The 22,865-nt window shown below is 37.3% G+C and overlaps 1 protein-coding gene across 1 annotated transcript in view; it reads right to left on the bottom strand.

The window, feature by feature from the left end:
- Positions 1 to 22,865, bottom strand: part of lrp1bb (low density lipoprotein receptor-related protein 1Bb) — a 259,749-nt gene that overhangs the window by 130,904 nt on the left and 105,980 nt on the right. The window contains exons 4-12 of the mRNA XM_072397335.1: positions 19,899 to 20,018; positions 19,185 to 19,313; positions 14,649 to 14,906; positions 13,499 to 13,661; positions 7,508 to 7,730; positions 6,179 to 6,371; positions 5,917 to 6,060; positions 2,783 to 3,019; positions 2,323 to 2,503 (exon numbers count right to left, since the gene is read on the bottom strand). Of these exons, the coding sequence (XP_072253436.1) occupies positions 2,323 to 2,503; positions 2,783 to 3,019; positions 5,917 to 6,060; positions 6,179 to 6,371; positions 7,508 to 7,730; positions 13,499 to 13,661; positions 14,649 to 14,906; positions 19,185 to 19,313; positions 19,899 to 20,018 (1,648 nt within the window). The remainder of the gene's footprint in view (positions 1 to 2,322; positions 2,504 to 2,782; positions 3,020 to 5,916; positions 6,061 to 6,178; positions 6,372 to 7,507; positions 7,731 to 13,498; positions 13,662 to 14,648; positions 14,907 to 19,184; positions 19,314 to 19,898; positions 20,019 to 22,865) is intronic.

The following is a 22,865-nucleotide window of genomic DNA, read 5'->3' on the forward strand; positions in this document are numbered from 1 at the left end:
AGAAATAGGGCATGAATGAAGAAAAACAAGCTTTTTATCGCATCGTTGAATATGTGCTAAGCATGAAATGGTGAAGTAAGAATTTTGAATAAAAGGAAAAATCGGCACTTTTTCATATGAAACACCATGTCATGTCTCTTCAAAGGGGATTTTTTTATCTTTATTTATTTATTTTCTTTATTCTATCCAACAACTACAAAGAAAAAAATCATGTAATGACAATCATAAAGAAAAATATCCATTTAACATTGTGCACAGGTGCATACGTTTGTTGACAATGCAATGTCTACAAACTCAATAAAAGCACTGTGTTAGCTATTGCAGTCACGAATAAATCACAGTGGTGGTCCATGTAATGCTCTGATAAAAGATCAAAAAGAAAAAAAAATAATCCAGTTTATTTAATTCCTGTTTTAACAAATCACTTTTGGGTGAATTGACTTATCTATCCTTAAGTTAATTCACAAAAGAGGGGCCAGGAAAATGGCTAATAAAGAAAAATAAGAAAAGAAAACGGACATATTTTACTGGGAAACTTAAATATTTACATGGCAGTCACAATCCAAGGAGGGAAAGAAAGCCATAATATTAACACAGAAACAACAGAAATGGCCAAACCAAAACTTTGAGACATTCTGAAAAACAAGGAATGATTTTCACAAATGTGCAGTGAAGACAAAAATGAGGAATGAAAAGTCTCACAAAGAAACATCAGCTGAACATAACTGACATGATGGTCAAAGACGGTCTTAATCACTGACAGCAGAGGACTTGCATCCTAGTCTTTAAATAACTCCAATGTGCAATTGTAACTTCTTCTGAGCATTTTAAAAGAGAGAAACACTGTATGAAATGCTCCTAAACAGTTAAGGCAATATCTTTCTCAACTCCTCTGAATTAAAACTGAAAGCCCACAATTACTTAACAATTTGATCGACTCAGATCCTGTCGAAAGAGGCCAACTAACAAAAATTTAAAGTTAATCATAGCCTGATAAAAATACTATCTGGGAGTGTTATGAATATGTATAACATACCTAATGTAGCAAAATACAGAGGTATGACATTATTAAGTCGACACTGGTAGCCCTTATCATGTCAACACAGACTTAAGGAGGCAAGCAGAGCAGAAAATAACGTCTCGAGAATGCAGTAAAAAAATCTGTTGGAGAGCTGCATCCATTTCACCTGAAAAGAGCCTTCCAGCAGAGAAGATGGAGATCAAAGTGCCGGGCTCCAGCTGAACACTTTCTTAGAAGCCAAAAACTAGCTCTTCTAATCATCCCTGCTGTCAGTGGGAGGGATCGGAATAATACTTATTAATCCTCAAACAAAAAAGTGACATGATACTTTGCCACCCCCATTGCTGCTGCAACAGAATATCTGTCAGGGTGAAATCTTGAACAAAAGGTTAGATTGTTCTTTCTCACTAGTCTAAAAAGTTCAAGGTGTCATTTTCAATGTATGCATTGTTTTCTATACACAATGCATAGAGTAGAAGTATTTTTTTTTTTTTTTTACCCTCCGTTACCGAAAATGTCCCATTCCTTTAAAATTCAGTCTGCAACTGCGGTGTCATTATAAAATGAGGAATAAAAAAAAAAGAAACACAAGAAAGAAAGGCTACTGGCAGACTTATTTACAACTTGAATACACTGATACATGTATGAGACAAGGGAGGAAAAGAGATTAGTATAAATAACTTGGGTTTGTTTTTTGGTGCATGCACCTAAAGTCATGAAAAAGCTGGATATAGCAAAATGTTAGGAACAATCCTTTGAGGCTTGAAACTAATCTCTGACTGCTATGGATTAGGTGAGTGTTAATATGAAGCCTTAAATTTCTAATCCTTAACATCCTAAAGAAACTTAATGAATTGGGGTTTTGCTGCATCGACTCTCAAAAGAGGTGATCTATAAGTGCTGCAGAGAATTATTATTATTATTATTATTAGTAGTAGTAGTAGTAGTAGTAGTAGTAGTAGTAGTAGTAGTAGTAGTAGTAGTAGTAGTAGTATTTCATTCTCATCTTAGTTTAACCAAGATAAGCATCCAGTGCCTGATTGTAACTTATAGTGACTGCAAAATGCATTTCAGAAATGAAAAAGAAAATGGTGCAAAGGACATAATACATAAAATGGCTCTTCTTCTTTTCTTATTGTTTTATAACCTCCTTTCTTATCACAAAAGTCTTCCTCCATCTGATCGTGTTTTAAGCATAACCACATCTGTGCCATAGTAATGCATGCAGTAATACAATTTTTAGCTCGAAACAGCTGCTGGCGGGGTACAATTCTTTTTATTCTTTTTTATTTCTTCTTTACCTGTTTAGAGGATCGACCACAATGGCACGTGGATGAGACATATTTCCTTCCAGCAGGGTCTTCCTAGTTTGGGAGGCTCTCTCCAGCCTGGCAACACTGATCGTCTTCCTGTAGCCATCATTGGTCCAATATAAATTATTCCCAATCCAGTCCACTGAGATTCCTTCAACGTTGTCAAGTTCTTAAACAGGATCAGCATCACAAAAATCACATATCAGATATAATTGTTAACTTGTGTGGCATTTTTAAGGTAATATATATATATATATATATATTACCTTAAAAATATATATATTTTTATATTATATTTATATTTTTATATATATATATATATTTTTTTTTTTCCCCTGAAGTTATTACAAATGTAATCAACTGCGAAGTTCATTCTCAAAAATTCAGTAACGCAAGACACATTCTATGTATGTTCCTTGTTTGTTTGCTTTCTTCCATTTAGACCTACCATCATTGAGTATGGTCTCTCGGCCACTTCCATCTATTTTTTGACGCCCAATAAGGAAACTGGTGGTGTCAGCAAAGTAGATGTGTCCTAATTCTGCATGGTAGTCAATGGCTCGAGGGTTGACCAGGTCCTCGATAGGCACCATGTGCTCATCACTGGACTTGATGTTCATATCCAGGCCTCGGATGACCCCTGGACGACCTTTACCATAGAACAGGAACAAATCGTTTTTGGGCTCTACAAAGCAAGAGAAGACAGACCACTTTTTACTGTTATTGTCAATTAATTGGTCTAATTCATCAGTGCTGATCCCTGCATTAAACCCTCTTACTGACCACATTGTTTTTATACGTTTTCTAGGGCCTGGGCCATCTTTTCACCTTAATGGAGCTAGTAATCAGTGCCAATGACTATACTATCCACCCTCAATCACGCTATTGGCGCAAAAACTACCAAGAGAGTGAGAGTGGGAAAATGCTTAAGCAAACAGACAATTGCAATACTTATGTTGGCTGTGAATACTGTTTCTGATCTAAAATAACAGGATGTCTGCTTAGGAAGGCAAACAGAAAGACCTAGAAAGCTGAGGCAGCTCCTCGGCAGCCCGCAAGTGGCACAAGGGATTGTATGTTCTCGAACCCTTTGGGATCCTCTGGAGAGGCAAGAGGAGGAATGAAGGAGGGCTTCCACTGAGAGAAGTAGACCTCACCCTGCTCCCAGCCCTTACCCAAGAGACTGGGATGCTGGAGGTGAGGGGACCACACATGCCTCACTTCAATTTATCATTTTGTGAGGGAGAGACCAACTACCCAGGAGACAATTAAGCATTGCAAGAGACCCAGATATCAAATTCCACTGTGACTGCTGTATGAAAAAAGACTATCATTTAACACCAAATCTCATTATGCTTAGGGAGATGGAAGGGAAGAGCAAGAGAGAGATAGCTGGTGTCATCAGAACATCTATGAGGAGGGAATAAATCAAATGTGTCATGCAAAAGCTCCCACAGCTCCATTACCCTGATCGAAGTGCGGTAGGCTCTCAAATTGTGTCATCAATTTGATCTTCGGCTTTTATTGTCAACTACACAATGTCCATCGATTGATCAGACAAGCCAACAAATACAGACAAACTTAAAACCTCATTATGGTAATAATCAATCAGCAGTTTGACAGATCAATAGCAGAACGTCACTTTCACATGAAGCTGTATTCATCAGCCTCGTCTTTCTCACAGTCAGTGTAAGGTCATAGATGCATGGCACACCCTAAGCTCCGTTATGACATATGACGTTTAAATGGTGCAATATAGAAAAGAGAAAAAATAAAAGATGTAATCTTCTTGCTTTTCAAGAACAGGAAAAAAATATTGATGAAAACATTTTAGATATGGTGCGATAATCAAGGTTATGAAAAAAAAAACTTTTAGGTGAAGATGTCAGCTAAATCTGACATCTTCAGTTTAATGTTCTTATGGCAGGTGAAAATTGTTTGAGCATAAACCTAAAAACTAAAATTGTGATCAAAAGTCAGGGTAACACAAAAACCACATACTAAAAAAAAATAATAAATCAGTACCAAAACCAAATATTCAGTCTGATTAATTAGGTAAAAGTCTAAAATACAACCAGTAATACCCCCTCCAGTCATATTCTGACCATTGGTCAAGAACCTGCTGTTTTGGTTTTTAACATGATAGGTACTCCCAAACATCACTGTTGTGCTGATACTCCTGAACTGGTAAAACGTCATCCATGGGACGTGTCACCATGACAACATGTGTAATGCATTTTCTTGTTCTGGCATGTTAATGCCTAACTATGGTGTTTTCCTAACCTTAACCAAGATCTTTTAATCTCCAACTTTAACCAAGAAGAGGTAGCGGTAGAGTGAAGGAATTGGAAATTAAGACAAAGTTAATGAAAAAGAAGAAGAGAAAAACATAATTTCCGTTGTTGGTCTTGAACACGACATCCATCCTTTGAAGTTTGATGACTATTCAGTGTTTTCCATCCAGACTTATTATTTGTTGATTAGCAAGCACTGTATAATGACATTTCCTGGTTACTGCAACAATAACTATGTAGCATTAAAGTAGATCCATGTGCATTGAAAAGTAACAATACAGGTGTATCCAGTGTCCTGAAAACAAGTCAAACTGAAACAAGCACAGAGCCCATCTTATGGGTAAAATGTTGCACATTTTCAGAAGGCCAACTCAGTCACAACCTTAGATTCATTTATGGTAGCACATTATACCAAAGACTGCACTGGTGAATATTAACTATTTCTGACATTCAGGTTCACTTTACCCAAAAATAATCTATGACTTTTGTTTATTTTATGGCAGGGCAAAGCTAAAAGACCAAAAACAGCACAGACATAAACAAGGGCAGCTTACATTTCAGGCAGCTGTACATATTTTCAGCATAAATTCTACAATGGGTGCACATCTGCAAATCTGTGTGTAGCACCAACAAAACCAACATGATATAATGCAAGGACTCCCCTCTTAAAACCTTATCTCTCCATCTACTTTCAAGTGACCAATTATGTGAGATAACCCCTTTAGCCCAAGGCTTTTTTTTTAAACTTCCACCTGAAAATATCCTCAGATTCAATGAATATGAACAGTTTCACAACTCTAAAGTTAAAGAGAACAATTGTTGAGGTCTATTGCAACAAAAAAAGCTTGGGAGAATTTCCAAACACATTAAGATTCTTTATCCTTTTCATCATGCCTGAGTGAGACTCATAGTCTCTTCAGTTTCGATTATAGTCATAGCAGTGGTCCGCACACTCATAAGCAAATGTGCCATTCTTGGAAGCCCTTGAAAAATGACTTACAAGCAAAAATAAATTGGTTGTAGTTATGTTTTTAAAGCCAATACAGAAAGAGCCAATACTTCGAGTAGGAGAAGGTTAAGGCAAGGTTAAGGTTGTCTATAACATGATGCTCTCCAGAATTTGAGCTAATCTGAGGCTAAGAAAAAGCAAAATAAAGAAATCTAAAGGTTCACACTTTGAAAGTAATAGCTTTAAACAAGGGATTTTAAGATATGGCTTCTTTAAAACATACGTACCAGAATATACAATTTTGCATCAATTCATATCCATGATAAAATATTTACTAACTTTTACAGGATTTCCCATCGAAGCCCAGGCTATAGCCAGAACGACAGCGGCAGGTCCTGGACTTGTAACTGCCACTCAGAAGGCAAATGTGGGAACATCCACCTGGCTTTCCATATGAATCCATTTCACATGCATGGCTCCTGACTGTGGACAGAAGCAGAAAGGACAACAAAACTAAGTGAATAATTATTTTTCTGATATATTTAAAATCACAGCTTTTGTGTGAACTGGGGTAGATTATGATGCAAAAAATATCCTTTACCTTTTGGCTGAGCAAGTCTGTGGTAAACTCGGAGGGATTTAGAATTCCCCAGGCTGGCGAGTGTTCTGCTGTCTTCTGTGATGTTGAACCTGTGGATCTGCAGCAGCTCCATAGTGGAACTCCCTTTGGAAGGGTCAGAGTGGATAGCATAGAGGTAGTCCTCAAAAAGAGCTAATGCGTATATGTACGACACCTGCAACAAAGAAAAGGAAAAATTCATACTCAAAGCCAAAGACAAGTCAAGTCAAACCAAAAGTGGAACAAAAATACAATAACAAACTTGAATCAATGACTGCTTTTACCTTTTAACATGCAACAAGCATTAAGGGGGATGGGAAATGGTGGTGTAGCTGTCTGGTACATTTGGCAGCCCATACAGGGTCAAAAGCTGGTCTCCACTGGGAGGCCACTGGCCCAGACACAACAGCCCCCATGCCACATTTAGCAGGCTGACACCCACACAAAGCGACATGGCTGGATGAGCTATGTTCACTGGAAGCATACCTAAGCTTAGTGTGTCACACCTTAACATTACCGGCACCAATGTGGAACTTTGCTTCAACTTGCTATTTAAACACAAGGTTTTTAATTTTAAGTAAAATATTGTATATGGAAAAAAAGTACTTTAAATCAACTGTATTTCACCAATTGTAATCAGTTAGTATAACTGTGAGCAAAACATTTGCTTCTGATCACTCACGTGACTGGTTATGCCATAAAGGACCATGGTCTATGGAAAAGGCAGATAGGACCTGCATGATATTTGCTATGCAGATGCAATAATGTTAAAATCCTCACATTAAGTGGGAACAAGCAAATGAACAAGGCAATATCATGCAAGGAACACCTGCATAACTAATAAGGTGATTGATATGTATGTTCTTTCCTCATGAAGGCTGAATATCTAGCTGAAGTTGGTTGAAAGGATATTTTAATGAATAATTATAATTGGGATAAAAGGCCTTAAAGATGCACTGGAGGGTAGAGGCTATTGATATGCTCATTTTGAAGACAGCTCCATGTGTGACTCAGCTCCTTGTATTTAATAAGCCATCAATGTTTTTAAAGACCTTTTTTCTATGAAAATGAAGAGTGAATTATGTCACTAGGCAGTGAATACACCACCTGTTTTGCAGCATGGTGCCCTAATTGAGAGAATCAACACACCCCTCCACATATACACACACAGTCTGCACACACATAATTTGAGTTTATGAAACTGTGAAGGCAGTTCTGATCACAAAGCCACTGTCATATGTGCACAGTGGTTTCTTGCAATGTTGTGTCCATGGAAGACAAAAAGCACTTACAATGAAACGTGACACTCACTTGGCTCCCATGGATAATAGTGTGCCTGTTCCTGCCGTGGTAATCCACCATGTCGATGTAATCCAGATAGGCATCCGCCCAATACACCAGCTTCTTGACCACATCCAATGCCACAGCTGTGGGCTGCTCGATTTTATAATCCACCAGTCGGGTCCGGTTGGTGCCATCCATGTTGCAGCGCTCAACTTTGGCCACATTCCCATAGTCAGTGAAGAATAGCATTCTGCAGGGGGTGGCAGTGTTTAAATTATTAAATCCCATAAAGAGTGTTGTCAGATGTTTTAAGAGTTAATGCTTTTATATTACACAAATTAGATCACAACAATATGAACTGAGAAACTTTACCTCATAGTAAACATGTGCTTTACCTTAGCTTCGTTCGTACAAGGGAACATCAAGCTCAAGCTGCTAGACACAATAATGACTTGCATAACATGCAGTCTTTGCATAACTATGAAAGATTTATTCAAGCAACTGTTGATTATTTGCTGCTCAAAGCCCTGATCACTAATTTTCCAGTATCACCAGTGAACTCAATTCAAAGGCACACTAACCAAAATTCCCCTAAAAAAAACAACGTACAGACACTGCTGTATATGTATTTATAAAAAAAATGTCCTTATAGAGTTAAAAATTCAGGGAGGAGAGTATCTAACCCATTTACTAAGCTTTGCACCTTGCATTTCACTGCTGTTTGTGCCATTATTTACCACCAAACAAAAGTTTGTCTTAAAAATGCTGTGCCTTTCATGGCTATAAGTTGCTCGACTTAGGAGGCGCTATTTCTGTGAGAAAAATTTTCATTTTTCTAAGTTTGTTTGGAATGAAAGAACATATCAGAAATTCTATAGTTCTATTATCATCCATATCTTCCTCGGGATTATCCCTGAATGCAGAGAAAAACTGTATATTGTTACCAAGTGGCACCAAGATGACCATTTCTGTTGGCTGTGAGCTAAAAAAACATGATGAGACCACCGCCTCCAAATCCAAATTTAATAAGAATATTACCATTTATACAATTTACACTTTTCATGCATGATTACAATCTTGGTGCCAAACGAGTCACTTCGTTACACAGGGGTTTACTTGCTTAACATTCAAATTTACAAATGCAAATAGCATATCTTCATTTTCAGAATTTCATTGGTTATTTGATACACAAGTCTTCAAAATGATCATTTATAGCTGACTCGGAGTAGACATGGCAAAACACAGCACTTATGTGCACAGCAGAGTTATGTAGAAGACGGTTTGCTGGGGGAATATAAAGGAGTTAATAACTCTTCTTCACTTGCTGTCCAATAACGAATCATAAAAAGACAACAACAAATTTGAGCATAGTAGTCTTATGACACAAATGGAAGAGATGATAAAACTGATGAAACAGTTTAGTTTTTTTTTTCATCTGAGCCAAAAGGTGCATCATAAATATTTTAGATGCAAACGTAATCAGATTCATGCTCATAAATCTTATGCAACAAGACAGAAGCTGTATATGAGTCGCTGGGGAACTACAGGCTCCTGATTATCAAAAGGTTTCCTTGTTTGCAACTCTGTGCTAATTTGTAGTGCCCCTGACAGGCAGCTAGGGTCATTATTGAAATGAGCTGGTTTAGCCTATGTTAGTAGATCAGTGATATTTTAGTATGTCACTCACAAAACTGGACACTCCCATTGGCACTGTGGCTGATTTGCGACCAGGCACAAATCTGCGCATCTTAGTAAATCAGAGGATTATAGACACATATAGTTCCAACTTAATCATGCTTTATGTCATAGTGAAAATGAGCAAAGAGCAAATAACCTATTTTGAATAACAATAGCATTAATTGTAACAACAAGAAGATTCCCAAAGAGTTAATAGCTGAACACGAACACTTGTCTAATCTCAACATGGTGTGCAGTGTGCTTTTAAAAAAATTGTAAAGTGACAAGTGAAGGAGAAAAGAAGTGGTGTCAGGCCTAAAAAACTATCTACAGCAGATGGACTGTATCTAAACATAATGCATTCAAGAAATTGGAAAAATCCAGCAAAGCCCTTACACAGCCCTTACACAGCACCCGAGGTATGCATCTGGCCCTTCAGTTGATCCATCTACCTTTCACAGAAGCCTCATCAGAAACGGTCTATGTGGATGTGTGACTTTCAAGAAGAAAACAGCAGAAAAAAAAGGCAGACATATGCCAAATGACACAAGAAGTGGACTGAAAATCAGTGGCAACAGGTCTTATGGAGGGATGAATCCTCTCCAGAGCCTGGACCTCAACATTATTGAAGCAGTGTGAGGTCATCCTGACAGAGAACGGAACAAAAGAACATCCCAAAGAAGAGCTTTGAGCTTTGAAGTCTGGAGAACTATTCCTGAAGACTACTTGACTACCTGAAGAAATTACAAGAAAGTTTGTCTGAGGGTTCAGGCTGTGTTGAAGAATAAAGGTGCACAGACCAAATATTCACTCTCAAGCTAATCAGAATTCTATAAACTCTGTTTTGCCTTATTTATTTCTGTTTTCTGGATGTTTCAATAAATTGTTGTTTGTAATTTCTGTTTTCTTGGTGATATAGAAAGAAATGAGAGGTGGCTCAAGACACTTAGCACAGTAATAAATGTATTCACCATTTATGTTCAAAATAATGGTGCAACTCAAAATATGACAATAAATAGGAAAATAGAGAAATAGGAAATATAGGGAAACTTCCCACAAAGTAAATCAAAGCAACACAGAGCATGGGGATGAAATGAACAATAAATAAAAAGCAAATTTTTAAAAAATAGCATGGGACTATCTTTAAATGCTTTTGTTGAAATATCCAGTCAGACTGCCTCAGGGATAGATCCTCCACTGCCTCGAGGAAAATGTAATAAAAGCGGCTTTTTCCATTTCCTTTGTTGTAATTTCGGGACATTCAGAGGGCATGTTGCACAGAACCTCAGAGTTGGTGAGGAGACACAAAATTATTGACAATGCGTTGTGCACAGAGGAGCCAATACACTATACCTCAAAACCATGAGAACAGTTGGAAAAAATAAAAAGCAAAAGACACAGGGAGCAATAACGAGTCAAAAAAACCCGATGTTATTCACAGTGTAATTGCTCCCTTACTGTTAATGCAAAATAACCTCAGACAATAGGCGGAATCTTCTTCACTAAAGTAAAGATTTCATGCACAGTCACTTATAGTATTCAAAACTGCTTAGGTCTGCATATTCAGTCATTAAGACGAAGGGCTTGTCATGCCGTCCTGCTGGGTTTCTGTGGGGACAGAGCTCCAAAAGATTCTGTGGATAACGAGCTACAGAGAACGACGGGAAGCCGACTTAATCTGCACAAGTCAAGTCAGGGGAGAGACGGGCTGCCCTTTGAACTCTCAACCCAACTCTGCTCTGAAAAACTGTCTGCATCAGCAAAGAGCTCAGTTTCCCAAACAGGTGCACCTCCACATGGCATATCAACGATTGCTTTCTGGGATTAGGATGGTGCTGATGCTGTAGTTCTGTATTCCACAGCTTCAATAAAGTCCTTGTTGGATTCTAGAAATGAGCCCCCATGATAAAATAAACTGCATGACAGAAGCGAAAAATGTAAAAATGGTTCATGCCTAAGAGTAAAACAGAACACTGCGTAGATAGTCTCACAACTGATAATCAATATACTGTACGGAATATACTCTGCAAGGTTGTTCAGTGGTTTGTTCAAGGAGTGCTATTCAATGCAAAGTGCTATTCAAATGTAAAGTGACTTCCTTGAAATGTTTTCCCCAGATTTCCAATATTCAACATCTTAATGACCTTAAGACTGTTGCTTTCAAGATTGCAAATGGATTTTGTAATGATGGTGCTCAGAAATTAACCATAATGACTGCTCTATGAGACAGAGGAGGCCATTAGTTGTCTGTAGCCATTGTTGTCCTGTATTGTAAAATGCATTGACAACTATTGGATAAACTATTTGTACTCAGTACGAAATAAATCAGCAATATAGATTTGGCAATAACTTGAATTTTCATCAAGGTGATTTTAATCAGGTGAGAATTTTAATTAGTTCAAACTTTGATTTCTGATCAGAAACCTGCCAAAGTTACTACTTTCCCATTGGTAAAATACTGTAAATAAACTCCAAAAACTGTTGGCAAGAATCCTTTTTCCTGGCAGCTGTGATATTTTCACAAAAAATGTATTTGGCAAAAAAAATTAGTGGCAGCAGTATCTACTTCATTTGCATGGAGAGGGATCAGTCAGTGATTTAAAGCTAAAATGAATCTTACTTTTTCCACTGATCAATTCACAGCAGAAAATCTAACATATACCACATGATAAAATCTCCTTTAAGTGTATCTTTTCCAATCATGGTTTAAAAAAAAAATTAACTCATTGGAAGATTCACTTTTGTTCCCATGATGGAAATTTTGTTGATATTCAAACCACATCATCAATCTAACTCTTCTCTCTTTTAAGGAACGAAGGAAAGGTTTTCCATCAAAAATCTGTCATCTGTTGCAAAGTTAAAATGCCATATCCAAAAGTAAGAGAGGCAGGGAAACATGAAAAGAGTCAAACAAGAATAAAAATGGAGTGCCAAAGCAGGGCATATTCTATAAACACTGTTCCTCATGCTGTGCTGCTATCTAACACCTCCCTCATTTCTTTTGTTTTCACTCCATTGCTTCAGGCTGACAGACCTCTCTCAGACCCACTTCTGCAGAAACAGCTGTACCCATTTCTCACCAATTAGAGTCAATAGGAGTGCTTAGAAAACTTCAATGTCTTATAGTCTGTCTAGCCAGTAGCCTGCAGATCAAGCTACCAGCAGATGCTGCAGTCATAATGTGTTCAGGTGTGATTATTACACAGTCACTAATAAACTGTGTTGACTTAGTTCAGAGGGAGATTCACATAAACTCTAACGTGCTGTATATTCACCAAAAGGCAAGTACATTCCAGCAGCCGGCCTGCATATAATGAGAAACATAAAGATGCAGCCAACCAAATCAAACTCGGCCATGCTGTGAAGACTCCAACGGCTAATTATCTTTGATTAGACCCATGTGCTAAAAGGTAGCCCAAGCTGTTGAATAAAGTATATTCCTAAATCGGGAAAAACACAAAGTGCAAATGCAGTTCTGCGTTGGCCTTCAGAATAATTATGCAGTGTGTTAGGATGTAAGATTCCAATTGCATTGTCTTGGCTTTAAGGGATAGTCATGACTGACTAAGAACAAAATGGATCCATTATTAATGAAGTTTGGATATGATCATAAATTTGCTACAGGCACCAGTATAAATTACACACAATCGCTCTTTTGACAGTAAATGTGTAATTGTTATTAGCCACGTAACAATCTCCAAAATATTTCTCCAAAAGGAAAGAGTTAAAAATGAACCTTCACTCCCGCTGCACATCCTTGTGTCCTTATCAAATAATAGCTCTGGCTTTTCCTAGCTGACCAGAACCAGGAGAGCAGAACTGCTAACTGGTTCACATTCTGGTAAACTTGGTGCATGGAGTTTATTCAGATGATATGCTATTTTTCTGCACTCTAACACGGTGAAAGGCTAAAAATCTTGCAAAACAAAATTGTGATCCCAAAGACTGTCATCCACATACTGTTTAATGTTAGTTTTTGCTGAGAGTAAAAAAGATTTTTTTTCTCCATTGTTGCTCAGCTGTTTTTGTAATCTTCAGAGATAAAAACCTTGTAATGGAACATCCTGCAGGTGCATTTTGTTCTACAGGATGTTGAGAGAAATTGGTGAATACAGATCGGTTTGGACAGTAGAAGCAGCTTGAAGCATCACCAACTAACCACCAAATTACACAAAGGGGAAAGGGTTGAGTGGAAGGACAAGAAACCTTTAAAATCCCTTCATTGTTACTCACATTCCTCCCAATAAGTTAACTGTTAAATGTTTTTTTTTTCTTTTTTTTTCATATAAGATAAATGATTATTTAAAAAAATGCATAAAAGAATATCTGCTGTGAACTCACCCCATGAGCGGATCCAGAGCTATTCCTTTAGGATTCAGTAGGTCTTGTTGTAGGATGGTAACACATGTGTCACCGTCACGGTCACAGACGAAAATCTTGTCGGTGACACGGTCAACAAAATAAATGTTTCCTGTCAGCCAGTCAATAGCCATCTGCTCCACATCTACAATGATGACAAACAGATAGGCAGTTACATTTCTAAGGACAGCAGCTGAATAAATACTCAAATGTCTGTATTACATTTCAATGAAAATCAAAGGGACTAAAAATGATGGTAAAACAGAAGCAGCAGGGGGCCTAAATATCCTAAATTTTATTCCCTAACGAAGCTCCAAAAATATTTGTACTAATCCTGCAAATCATTATATTCAAGCTTGTTTTTTCTGCCTTGCAAATGCGCACATCTCTGAAACTCAATCATCCCAATCTGACATGCAGGACTTTTGCCTTCAAGCTCCAGCTGAATTATGACTGAAGGAATCAACAGTTATTTTTCAGAAATTCCAAACTCTCTCCTGAGACACACCATCAAACCTTTTTCAGGATCACAAGTAGCCAGTATGATGAGTGAACTAAGTTTGATGTGTAAAATTGGTGCGGTGCTCCTTTAAATTTTACCTTCACTGATTCCTGACTGCCTGTCAGAATTCCATTATTCGCTCACATTCTTGTATAGTATAAGCTGACACTTCTGATGTGGCTGCTTCGTGAGAGAAGCAAAGACTTTGTCTTAGTAAAGTGACAGATAATGAGTGAAAGTAACATAGATTTAATGTTAAATATGTTAATGTTTGTAATAACCTATACTAGGTACAGGTATAGGAAAAAGGAGCATTTTAAAAGAAGCAAAGCTCATGTTCCCTGCAGGCATGAGTGACAGCTGTAGGATAGAGGTGAATGCCAAAACTGCTGAGGCTAACCTGTCTTAAACTGTGCAGATAATGAGGAGAGAGAAACAGCTTGCAGGTAAGACAGGGAGCAAAATAACAATGAGCCAGTTTGTGTGTGAGAGAACGCTGGGTGATGTGTACCTCAGCTGAAAACATGCACTGTTGCCCTATTTCTATGTAAGTGAGTGCTCACCATTTGAAAGCAGGCAGTCAAATTTATCAAAAAGTGAGGACAGGAAAGGACAATGTAATAAACATACGTTGCAAACTTTGTTGTGTTCTTATTTCCCGTTCCCGTGTGAATCCACGCAGATTCCTTGTTACAGCGCAGCGGAGTTGCCCAGAGGACTGTGTAGAAAGGGCCCAACATACACTTTCCTGGCTGTGCTGGAAATCCAATGCCAGTGTTCCATTTACACTTAGAGACCTCAGGGGCTGATGGCCTGTCCCATTTAGGTGGGTGATGACAATACGATCTGGGCCACCAATAAGAAGCACTGGACGGCTGTCACCAGGATCTATATTGAAAAGAAAAGTAATAAAAGGAATTGTCATTCCAGTAGCATCATTTTTTACCAAAAAAATCAAGACAAAAGCTGTTGTCATTCTGAAATCATGACACTTGGTGTTTTTTCAGTGGGCAGTTGCAGTCTGAGAGTCTCAACTAGGCATCTCAATGTCAGGAAAAGGCCTTAACAGACTGTAACAATTTATTTTTTTCCCTCCCAGTGTCATCAGTCAGTACGGTTGCATGCACAGTCCAGTAGAGCTCTGGTTACACTGCAACATTACACCACTTTCCCACTTCCAGCATACATGTGCAGTAGAATTTAGTGTGTTGCTGCAATGCTGTAGACTGTGTTAGACATATTAGACATTCTGATGCTTTTAATTTGGTCCCACTCAGTGAGAGATAATCACACAGTAAGTACAGCTGCAATCACTGCAGAGATGTTGTCTTTAAGTTACTTAAATGGGCAATGTCAGATGATGATGCTGCAGTTATTACATCTGAATTTTATTAGAGCAGCTTTATTAGGAATTTGGTCATATTAATATACTCTTGTGCTTTACTGTTTTCACAAAAAGTGCAACAAAAAAAAGCAAAAAGATCAAACTTTGGAGCAAATAAGGCTGCTTAATTTTTTATATCCAATATTAGACATGAATAAGTTTGTAGTTAATTTATGCTTATTAACACTTTACAACATGTTAAAAGAGATATGTTATATTTGGAGTAGTAGTAGTAAATTCACACAACTGCCTCAGAAGTGAAAAAAATAAATTCTAACCAAATATGTGCATATTTTATTGCCCTATTTTACAAAGGGCTTGTGCATGTTGGGATATGCACAATTACTTCATCCCACTGTGTATAATTGCAGTAATTTGTTAGCGGGCTACATGAACAATTCAAACCCAGCGTCTGTAGCCATCCATTCAGTCTCCTGGTTTTAGAAAAGCAATCCACTTACCGATTTATCCATCTCCAGCATCTATAATTCACTTTCCAAGATTGACTGTTGGATATCCATCATTTCAAAACCAGCATGTAATTGTTGTGCCATAAATTAAAATTTTGTGTCATAAAGCCAGAATCTCTAAAAAAAAAAAAAAAAAGAAATGCAAGTTTTCTGAATTGGCTAGTTGAGTAAGTTGGGACCTTGAATAAAAAGAAAACCGTTTGTGGGTGACGCAGAAAAATGATAAACTCTAAACCTGAGGTACGCATCATTGAATACTTTGAAATATTAACTATGAACTAGAAAATTTCTGAAGAAATTTTGATGGGTGCCCATCCAGACAGAGACACAGAGTAGATTGGACGGATCATTGTAGTCTTTTCTTTTGTTACTGAAAATGACCAGAAATCTGCTGTAGAAATGTATGGATTAAACTGGAAATATTTCCAGAAACATTGTATTCATTGTGTTGGTTTGCCAGTTAATAATCAAATATCTTTGAAAAATACTTTATTAGCTAAAGTATAATGCATACAAAAGGAGATAATCCTTCACTATTACCTCCAACACTGACTGGACAACACAGGACTAATGTAATTACAATGTGTTCTGTAAGGGTTCGTTTAAGCTAGCAAAACCAACTGAGAAACATAAGGATCAACTCAGTCAGCAGACTGGATTTTTTCCCAGACTCATCTTTCCACAGTAGACAATGATGGTAAAACAGAAAAAAAAGATGGCTTGATGGGTTTAATTGACCGTGCACATTGTCTGACACCAGGTTCACCCTCTTAAAAGGGCTCTTATTTATCCCAATCTTCCACACAAGTTCAAGTCAAGGGCTGCTCTTCTAATATGGGCAATAAATCAGAAAGTCTGGTCACATAACTGCTAGTGCATGACTATAATGCAGTTTTTCTCCCACAGTAGGGGGTAGATATGGTTTTGCCACCTTAATGGAGGTTTGCTCAAATTCTGCATGAGGTCAGCCAAGTTAATACATTCTTCATGTGAGCAAAAGGGCCATAATTCAACAACAAAACATATGATAAATTGATTGGACTAACAAGTCTGGGTAGGAAACATCTGATGTACGACCTGAATCACAGAAAAAAAACATATGCTGTGTAAAATGTAAATAAAAACTAAATGTAATGATTTACCAATCTCATAAACCAACATTTTAATCATAATAGAACACAGAAAAATGTGAAAGTGAAAGTGAGACATTTTTCTATTTCTGAAAATTACCTCATCTTGAATTTGATAGCAGCCACACATCTCAAAAAGGTTTGGATGGACGCAACAAAAGGCTTGGTATTCAATAGATTCAGCTGGAGGAACATGTTGCAACTAAACAGGTTAATTGGTGACAGGTCAATAACATGAGTGGGTTTAAAAGGAGCATCAAAAACAAACAAAAGAAACTCTTCTTCAAATTAAGGAGCAGATTCAGAATAATGTTCCACTAAAACAAAATTGTGAAGACTTTGAATATCACATCTTCTGCAGTGCATAATGTCATCAAGAGATTATGGAGACATCTCTGTGTGCAGGGACATGGTCGAAAAACAGTGTTGGATTCCGGTGATCATCTTCAGGCAGCACTGCACTGACAACAGTGTCAAGTATAAAGCTGGACTGAGCTGCCTGCAGTGCAGACCTTTCACCAACTGAAAACATTAGCTACATCGATAAGACAAAGAGAACCCAGAACTGTTTAGCATCCAGAATCCTACATCTTGACAGAAAGGTTTTTGGACTATTGCAAAAGAAGACAAGATGTTACACAGTGGTAAATATGACCATTTACTTTTTTTTTATATGTTGCTGACACTGAATTCAAGATCGGATCTTTTATTTCAATAAGTGAATTGTCTTTCTTTCAACAACTGATATTTTCCCTCTTCTATTAAGATTAAAATATGGGGTTATGATGTTTGCAAATAGTTGCATTCTGTAATTTAACACAACATGTCAACTGGATTTGGAATTAGGGTTGTGACTTGCTCTGCATTTAGACATCAATTCATGTCCAAAAACGATTAAAAACAATAACAGAAAATAATCACAGTGATATTGTTGTTCATTTTGACAGTATACACTGCCACAAAAAAGCAAATAGCTAATAATTGATATGTTTAGTTGAATATCTTAAATAAATCAACTTCTGAGAGTTAGGTTAGTTAGTATTGACAGAAGTACTCAGAAGTATTTCTATTCTTTATGGTACATCTAAAATCATAAAAGTATATGTATTGGCAGAGAGCTTAGACAGTCTTATTCTTTGATCTGTTTCTTGGTTTTCTACAAAAGTCCAATAGATAAGTTTAGCAGCCATTGCATAAAGATTTGTTACATGCCTGAAATATAAATCATTTACAGGTTCAATCTCGATGAAAACAACTTGATTCATGAAGAAAATACATTTCTCTTCGATCTGAGGTAAAACAGAAGATCTTAAATCAAATCTAAAAAAAACTGTATGTTTTAACTTCAGTCCTCCTCTCAGCCCATTAATATGTTTCCCATACCCTGCTGCTGCTCCTCATCTTCTGGCCTCTCGCAGCTCTATCACAAATTTATATTCATGAGCTTTTACAGCTAATGGTAACCCCATAGTTATGCTCCTACCACTATCACTTTCTGCTAAATTAATATTAATGCATGTGAGCATTGGGTTCAGTTAAGTTTATGGGTAATCATATTCAGTTTATTCCTGGTAGGACACCAGTCACAGTGATTAAAAGCTGCAACAGTCATGTTCTCCCCAACAAGGTGTACTGGGCCTCCAGCTATTTTCAACCTATATAGCAAAGTAGTGACAACATCCTAAAAAATTCTGCATCACTTGATGGTTTCGTGCTTGACAGGAAAATACTCTGCACAATGGATTAAGATTGTTTATTTGTAGATTACACACCTTCTAAACACAATACCTACTTTTGGAGCATTTAACTTCTACAATAAGTGGATTGTTTTACTCAAGGGAGCAAAATTGAAACAAAACCAACATCAGGCGTCAAACATAAATCAGGGTGATGTGCGGCATTGTCTCCTCACAAAATACTCCAGACTGCACCCACTTAAAATCTCATGCTCATTAATTTTATCATTATCCCAGCCTGACCACATCTACCCGTTCCCATGTGGGTGATGGATGTGGTCATTTCTAAACCACATTAATCTTGCCCTACCATTTCTGGTGAACACTGAGGCGTTGATAAGCTGGAATTCCACTCCAGTTGAACAAAACTGCCTTGTTTATTATTAGAAGTGAAACATACATACTATGCAGATTACGTTGTCTCCTGAAGCAAGTGTGCTTCTCACCTTGTTTGGCTTTGCAAGATGTCCTGTCAGGCTGCAGAATGTATCCTTCTGTGCAGCTGCATCTGTATGACCCATAGGTGTTCGTGCAGGTTTGGCTGCATGCACCGTACATGGCACATTCATCATGATCTTATGGAGAAAGAAAAAGAGTCATTTGTAACAAATTAGGTGTGCTCAAACATGACCCAGATACATAAAGTATACTTAATGTGGCCTCACTCTCGCACCTCAGGCATAATTACTTTTATAACCAATGAGTTTTTCTTGAGGTTGCAGTACTCTATGAACTGTTCTTTGTCATGTCTTCCCCACCTGAATCAAATTCAGGAAGAGTTGCTACTTTGTTGAACCTCTTCCACCAGAAAAATCATGTATCATTTTATGCCACACTCATGATATGGGGTATGAGCAAAGTCCTTGGTGGCTGTTGGAAACCTGGCCTGTGGCATGTGTGAAGAGCGTTAAAAGAGAAGGACACACGGAGAAGCTGTGTGTTATATAAACAATATGTGAATCCAAGTGTACATGTGCTACTGGTGAAAATTCACAGTGCACAAGGCCCTGCCTGCAGACAGATGGTTTTCATATTCTCCGAAAATCCTACCTATTCATCTGAAAGAAGTCTGGCCGGGGGCAAAAAGAAAGATTGGTGATGGAGGAAAATGGGGTAGTGTTCCATGGCAGAAGGCCACCACAAGTGCTGTGGAATCTCACCTCTGCAGCTCGTTCCGTCCTCGCCGACCTCAAAGCCATCGGCGCAGAAACAGAAGGTGCCATTTCTCGTCATGACGCAGCCATATCGGCACCTGAGCTCGTGGCAGGCTGACAGGAGCTCTTTAAAGGGAGAGAGAAAAGTGATTGCAGAAAAAAAATAAATGGTTGGGTAGATGGAATAAGAGTTTACATTTTGATTTAAGAAATCTTTTTTTTTTTTTTTGCGGTTATGGTCATTTCCTTCTCATTTGCTCCCTTGTCTTTTATCAAACATATTCCACCTGACCAACAGTAGTTGTATATTGTTCTTAGGCAAAATATCTTCGATTCACGACATGGAAATAAATTACTGAACACAAGTAGATTTTTTTTTTAAATGTAAATGTTAACTATGGGAACTCAAAAATAACTGAAAGAAATGTCACATATTTTTCTTTATGTCACACGATAATGGTGGGTAGATAGAAAGTTTCTATCTTTAGGTTTGTGAACCATCCGAGCAGTATGATTAATATCTAAAACCAGCATTGCATAGTCAAGTCTTCAACTGATAAACTGACTGACAATGTAGCATCCCTCAGGGAGCACTAACACTGTCATTTCTCATGTATTTTCTGAATACTGTAATGGGGAGCAACGCTCTGTAAAGTACAAAACATCTAATTGTGGTGTGATGAATATTCAGGAGAATAAATGAATGAATGGCACAAATGAAATAACAGCCTGCAAAACAAAGCTCTTACAGTGCAAAGATTGATATGTCACTGCTGAACTTCAATTAATGTCAACCTACAGCCCAAAATATAAAGTGGAGCACTGATTGTCCATGGTCTTTCCGGTTCAAACCATCTCAAGACATTAATGAAATGCTGCGGCAGCAGACCAAGTCATTTCCTGACAGGGTGTATTTACATTGAGCAGCATCATGGGGAAAGAATAAAAATCACAGCCTCAGTTATCATTATTTTTTGTAAGAATCTTTGTTTTTCATTTCAATGATTTGTAGGAGTTGAAATGTGATGTCAGCGTATAACACATTTGATACACTTTCTATGATATTTAAAGTTTTTTATTTTATTTTATTCATTGTTACATGAAGATAAATGGTATTGTTTAGAGTGTAACATATACAATAAATCAGTTATTTTGGGGGACCAATATGTCAAATGAATAAAAATGATTTTATAGACTGAGATGGACTGACAACCTCTCCAGGGTGAAACTATTATACAGTCAAACTGCAGCTGGGTTCACTTTCAGGCTCCTGTGACCCAGCATAGTGCACCATTTAATAATAAGGCAAATTGATAATAAAAAAACAAGTTAAATAACAACCTCGGCATGCAAAATGAGCCGTTTGAACAATGACATTACCGTGCCTCTCAGTTGTTTTTCTACTGTATCAAGATGTCAAACTGACATTAATAAACTCACAATTTAAAGTACTCTAAATCACCACTGAAGTACTCAAAAACACTGTTACTGACATTAAGATATGCAGACTGCAACACCATGTCACTTAACAGCCTTCAAAAAGGCTTAGATGAAACAACAGGGGAGAACTTTATGTGCATTTGGTCTTCAAAGCCTTCCAAGGTTCTGACAGACAGGCAGTTGAATGCAGAATGACAGAGCTTTCATTTTGGAGCAAACAATTTTTTGAGGTGCTGGAGAGCAAGCAATCACAGAAGTACTGATATGGTAAATGCCCAGTAGCCTTCCGACCACAATGGCCAGAGAGCCTGCATTGCCATTTGAAGGGATTTTTTAGTAGTAAAGAATCAAAGGTTGATGTCCTAGAAAGAGACTCTCAAAGCCTACTATTTCTTTAAAATGTATGCTGCTGCTGTTCTCTATGTAAAGGATATGTTGTTGACATTAATCATTTCATGGCTATTCAACACTTCATTACTTTAGCAGAGTGCACATATCAGGTAGAGGTTTAACTACACAGTGGGTATATTTATTGCAAATTGTCAAATTACATGTCAAATATACTGATTTACAGTAGCTCTGGGTGACAATAAACACTAATAAAGAAGTGACACTAAATGAGTTCTGCAGTAAATTTTTTTTAATGATTTTACCATTTAGGAAATTTCAGACCAACTAAATACATTGAGCTTTGAAAAATCTTTCCATGCAAATATGAGCACACAGTTTTCTTTTTATTTTGTTTTTGGTAAATATCAAAAGCTCCCCTTTTTTAAATATATCAAGTGTTTATTCACATGAATAATGGAAGATGTTGAGTTGCATCTCTGCACGTTGCCTCTGTTAAATATGAGTAAAAATAGCAGCCATGTACTGTTATGCTACTAGAGCTGGGCTATTAGTAGCTCGCAAACAAACCTTCAGCAGTTTTGGAAAATTGTTGAAGATGTTGTTGCTGGGATGCGTTTGTTTAAATGGTAACGGTTAGTTATGCAGTCTGGGACCTCATTGTCCTCTGACTTCATAGAACAACCCTAAATTCAAAACATACAGAAATTTTACTTTCATATACCCTCATATATACTTATATTTGAAGATTTTTTTCCCAAAACATTTCTGTTACGCACCACAAAAACAGAAAGACAAATCTCTATGATGTCTATGGAAAATTGCCTACACGAAAGGTTCGAAGGTTCATGTCTAAATTAATATTTATAATTCTAAAACACACATATGTTTAAATCCATGTTTTGTTTGCAAATGATTAACTTGCCATAAAATTTAAAAACATTAAAACAACACATTCATCATTAAATCTTCCTCCCAACAGAACAGCTTCAGCTCTGAGATGTCAGTGAGTTTTCTCACATGTACTGGTGCCCGACTTTTTCAGATGGATTATGGTTAGAGTTTTTGATTTGGCCATTTCAAAACTCAAAATTCCCTTCAACCATTCTTTGGTAAAAGGATTTTGGTTTTTAATCGCTGATCATCTTGTGTCACTTGCAAAAATCTGAATTTATAATTTGAGCA

This window comes from Leuresthes tenuis, unplaced genomic scaffold (assembly GCF_036924035.1).
Source record: "Leuresthes tenuis unplaced genomic scaffold, fLeuTen1.0.hap1 SCAF_12, whole genome shotgun sequence".
Lineage (NCBI taxonomy): Eukaryota > Metazoa > Chordata > Actinopteri > Atheriniformes > Atherinopsidae > Leuresthes > Leuresthes tenuis.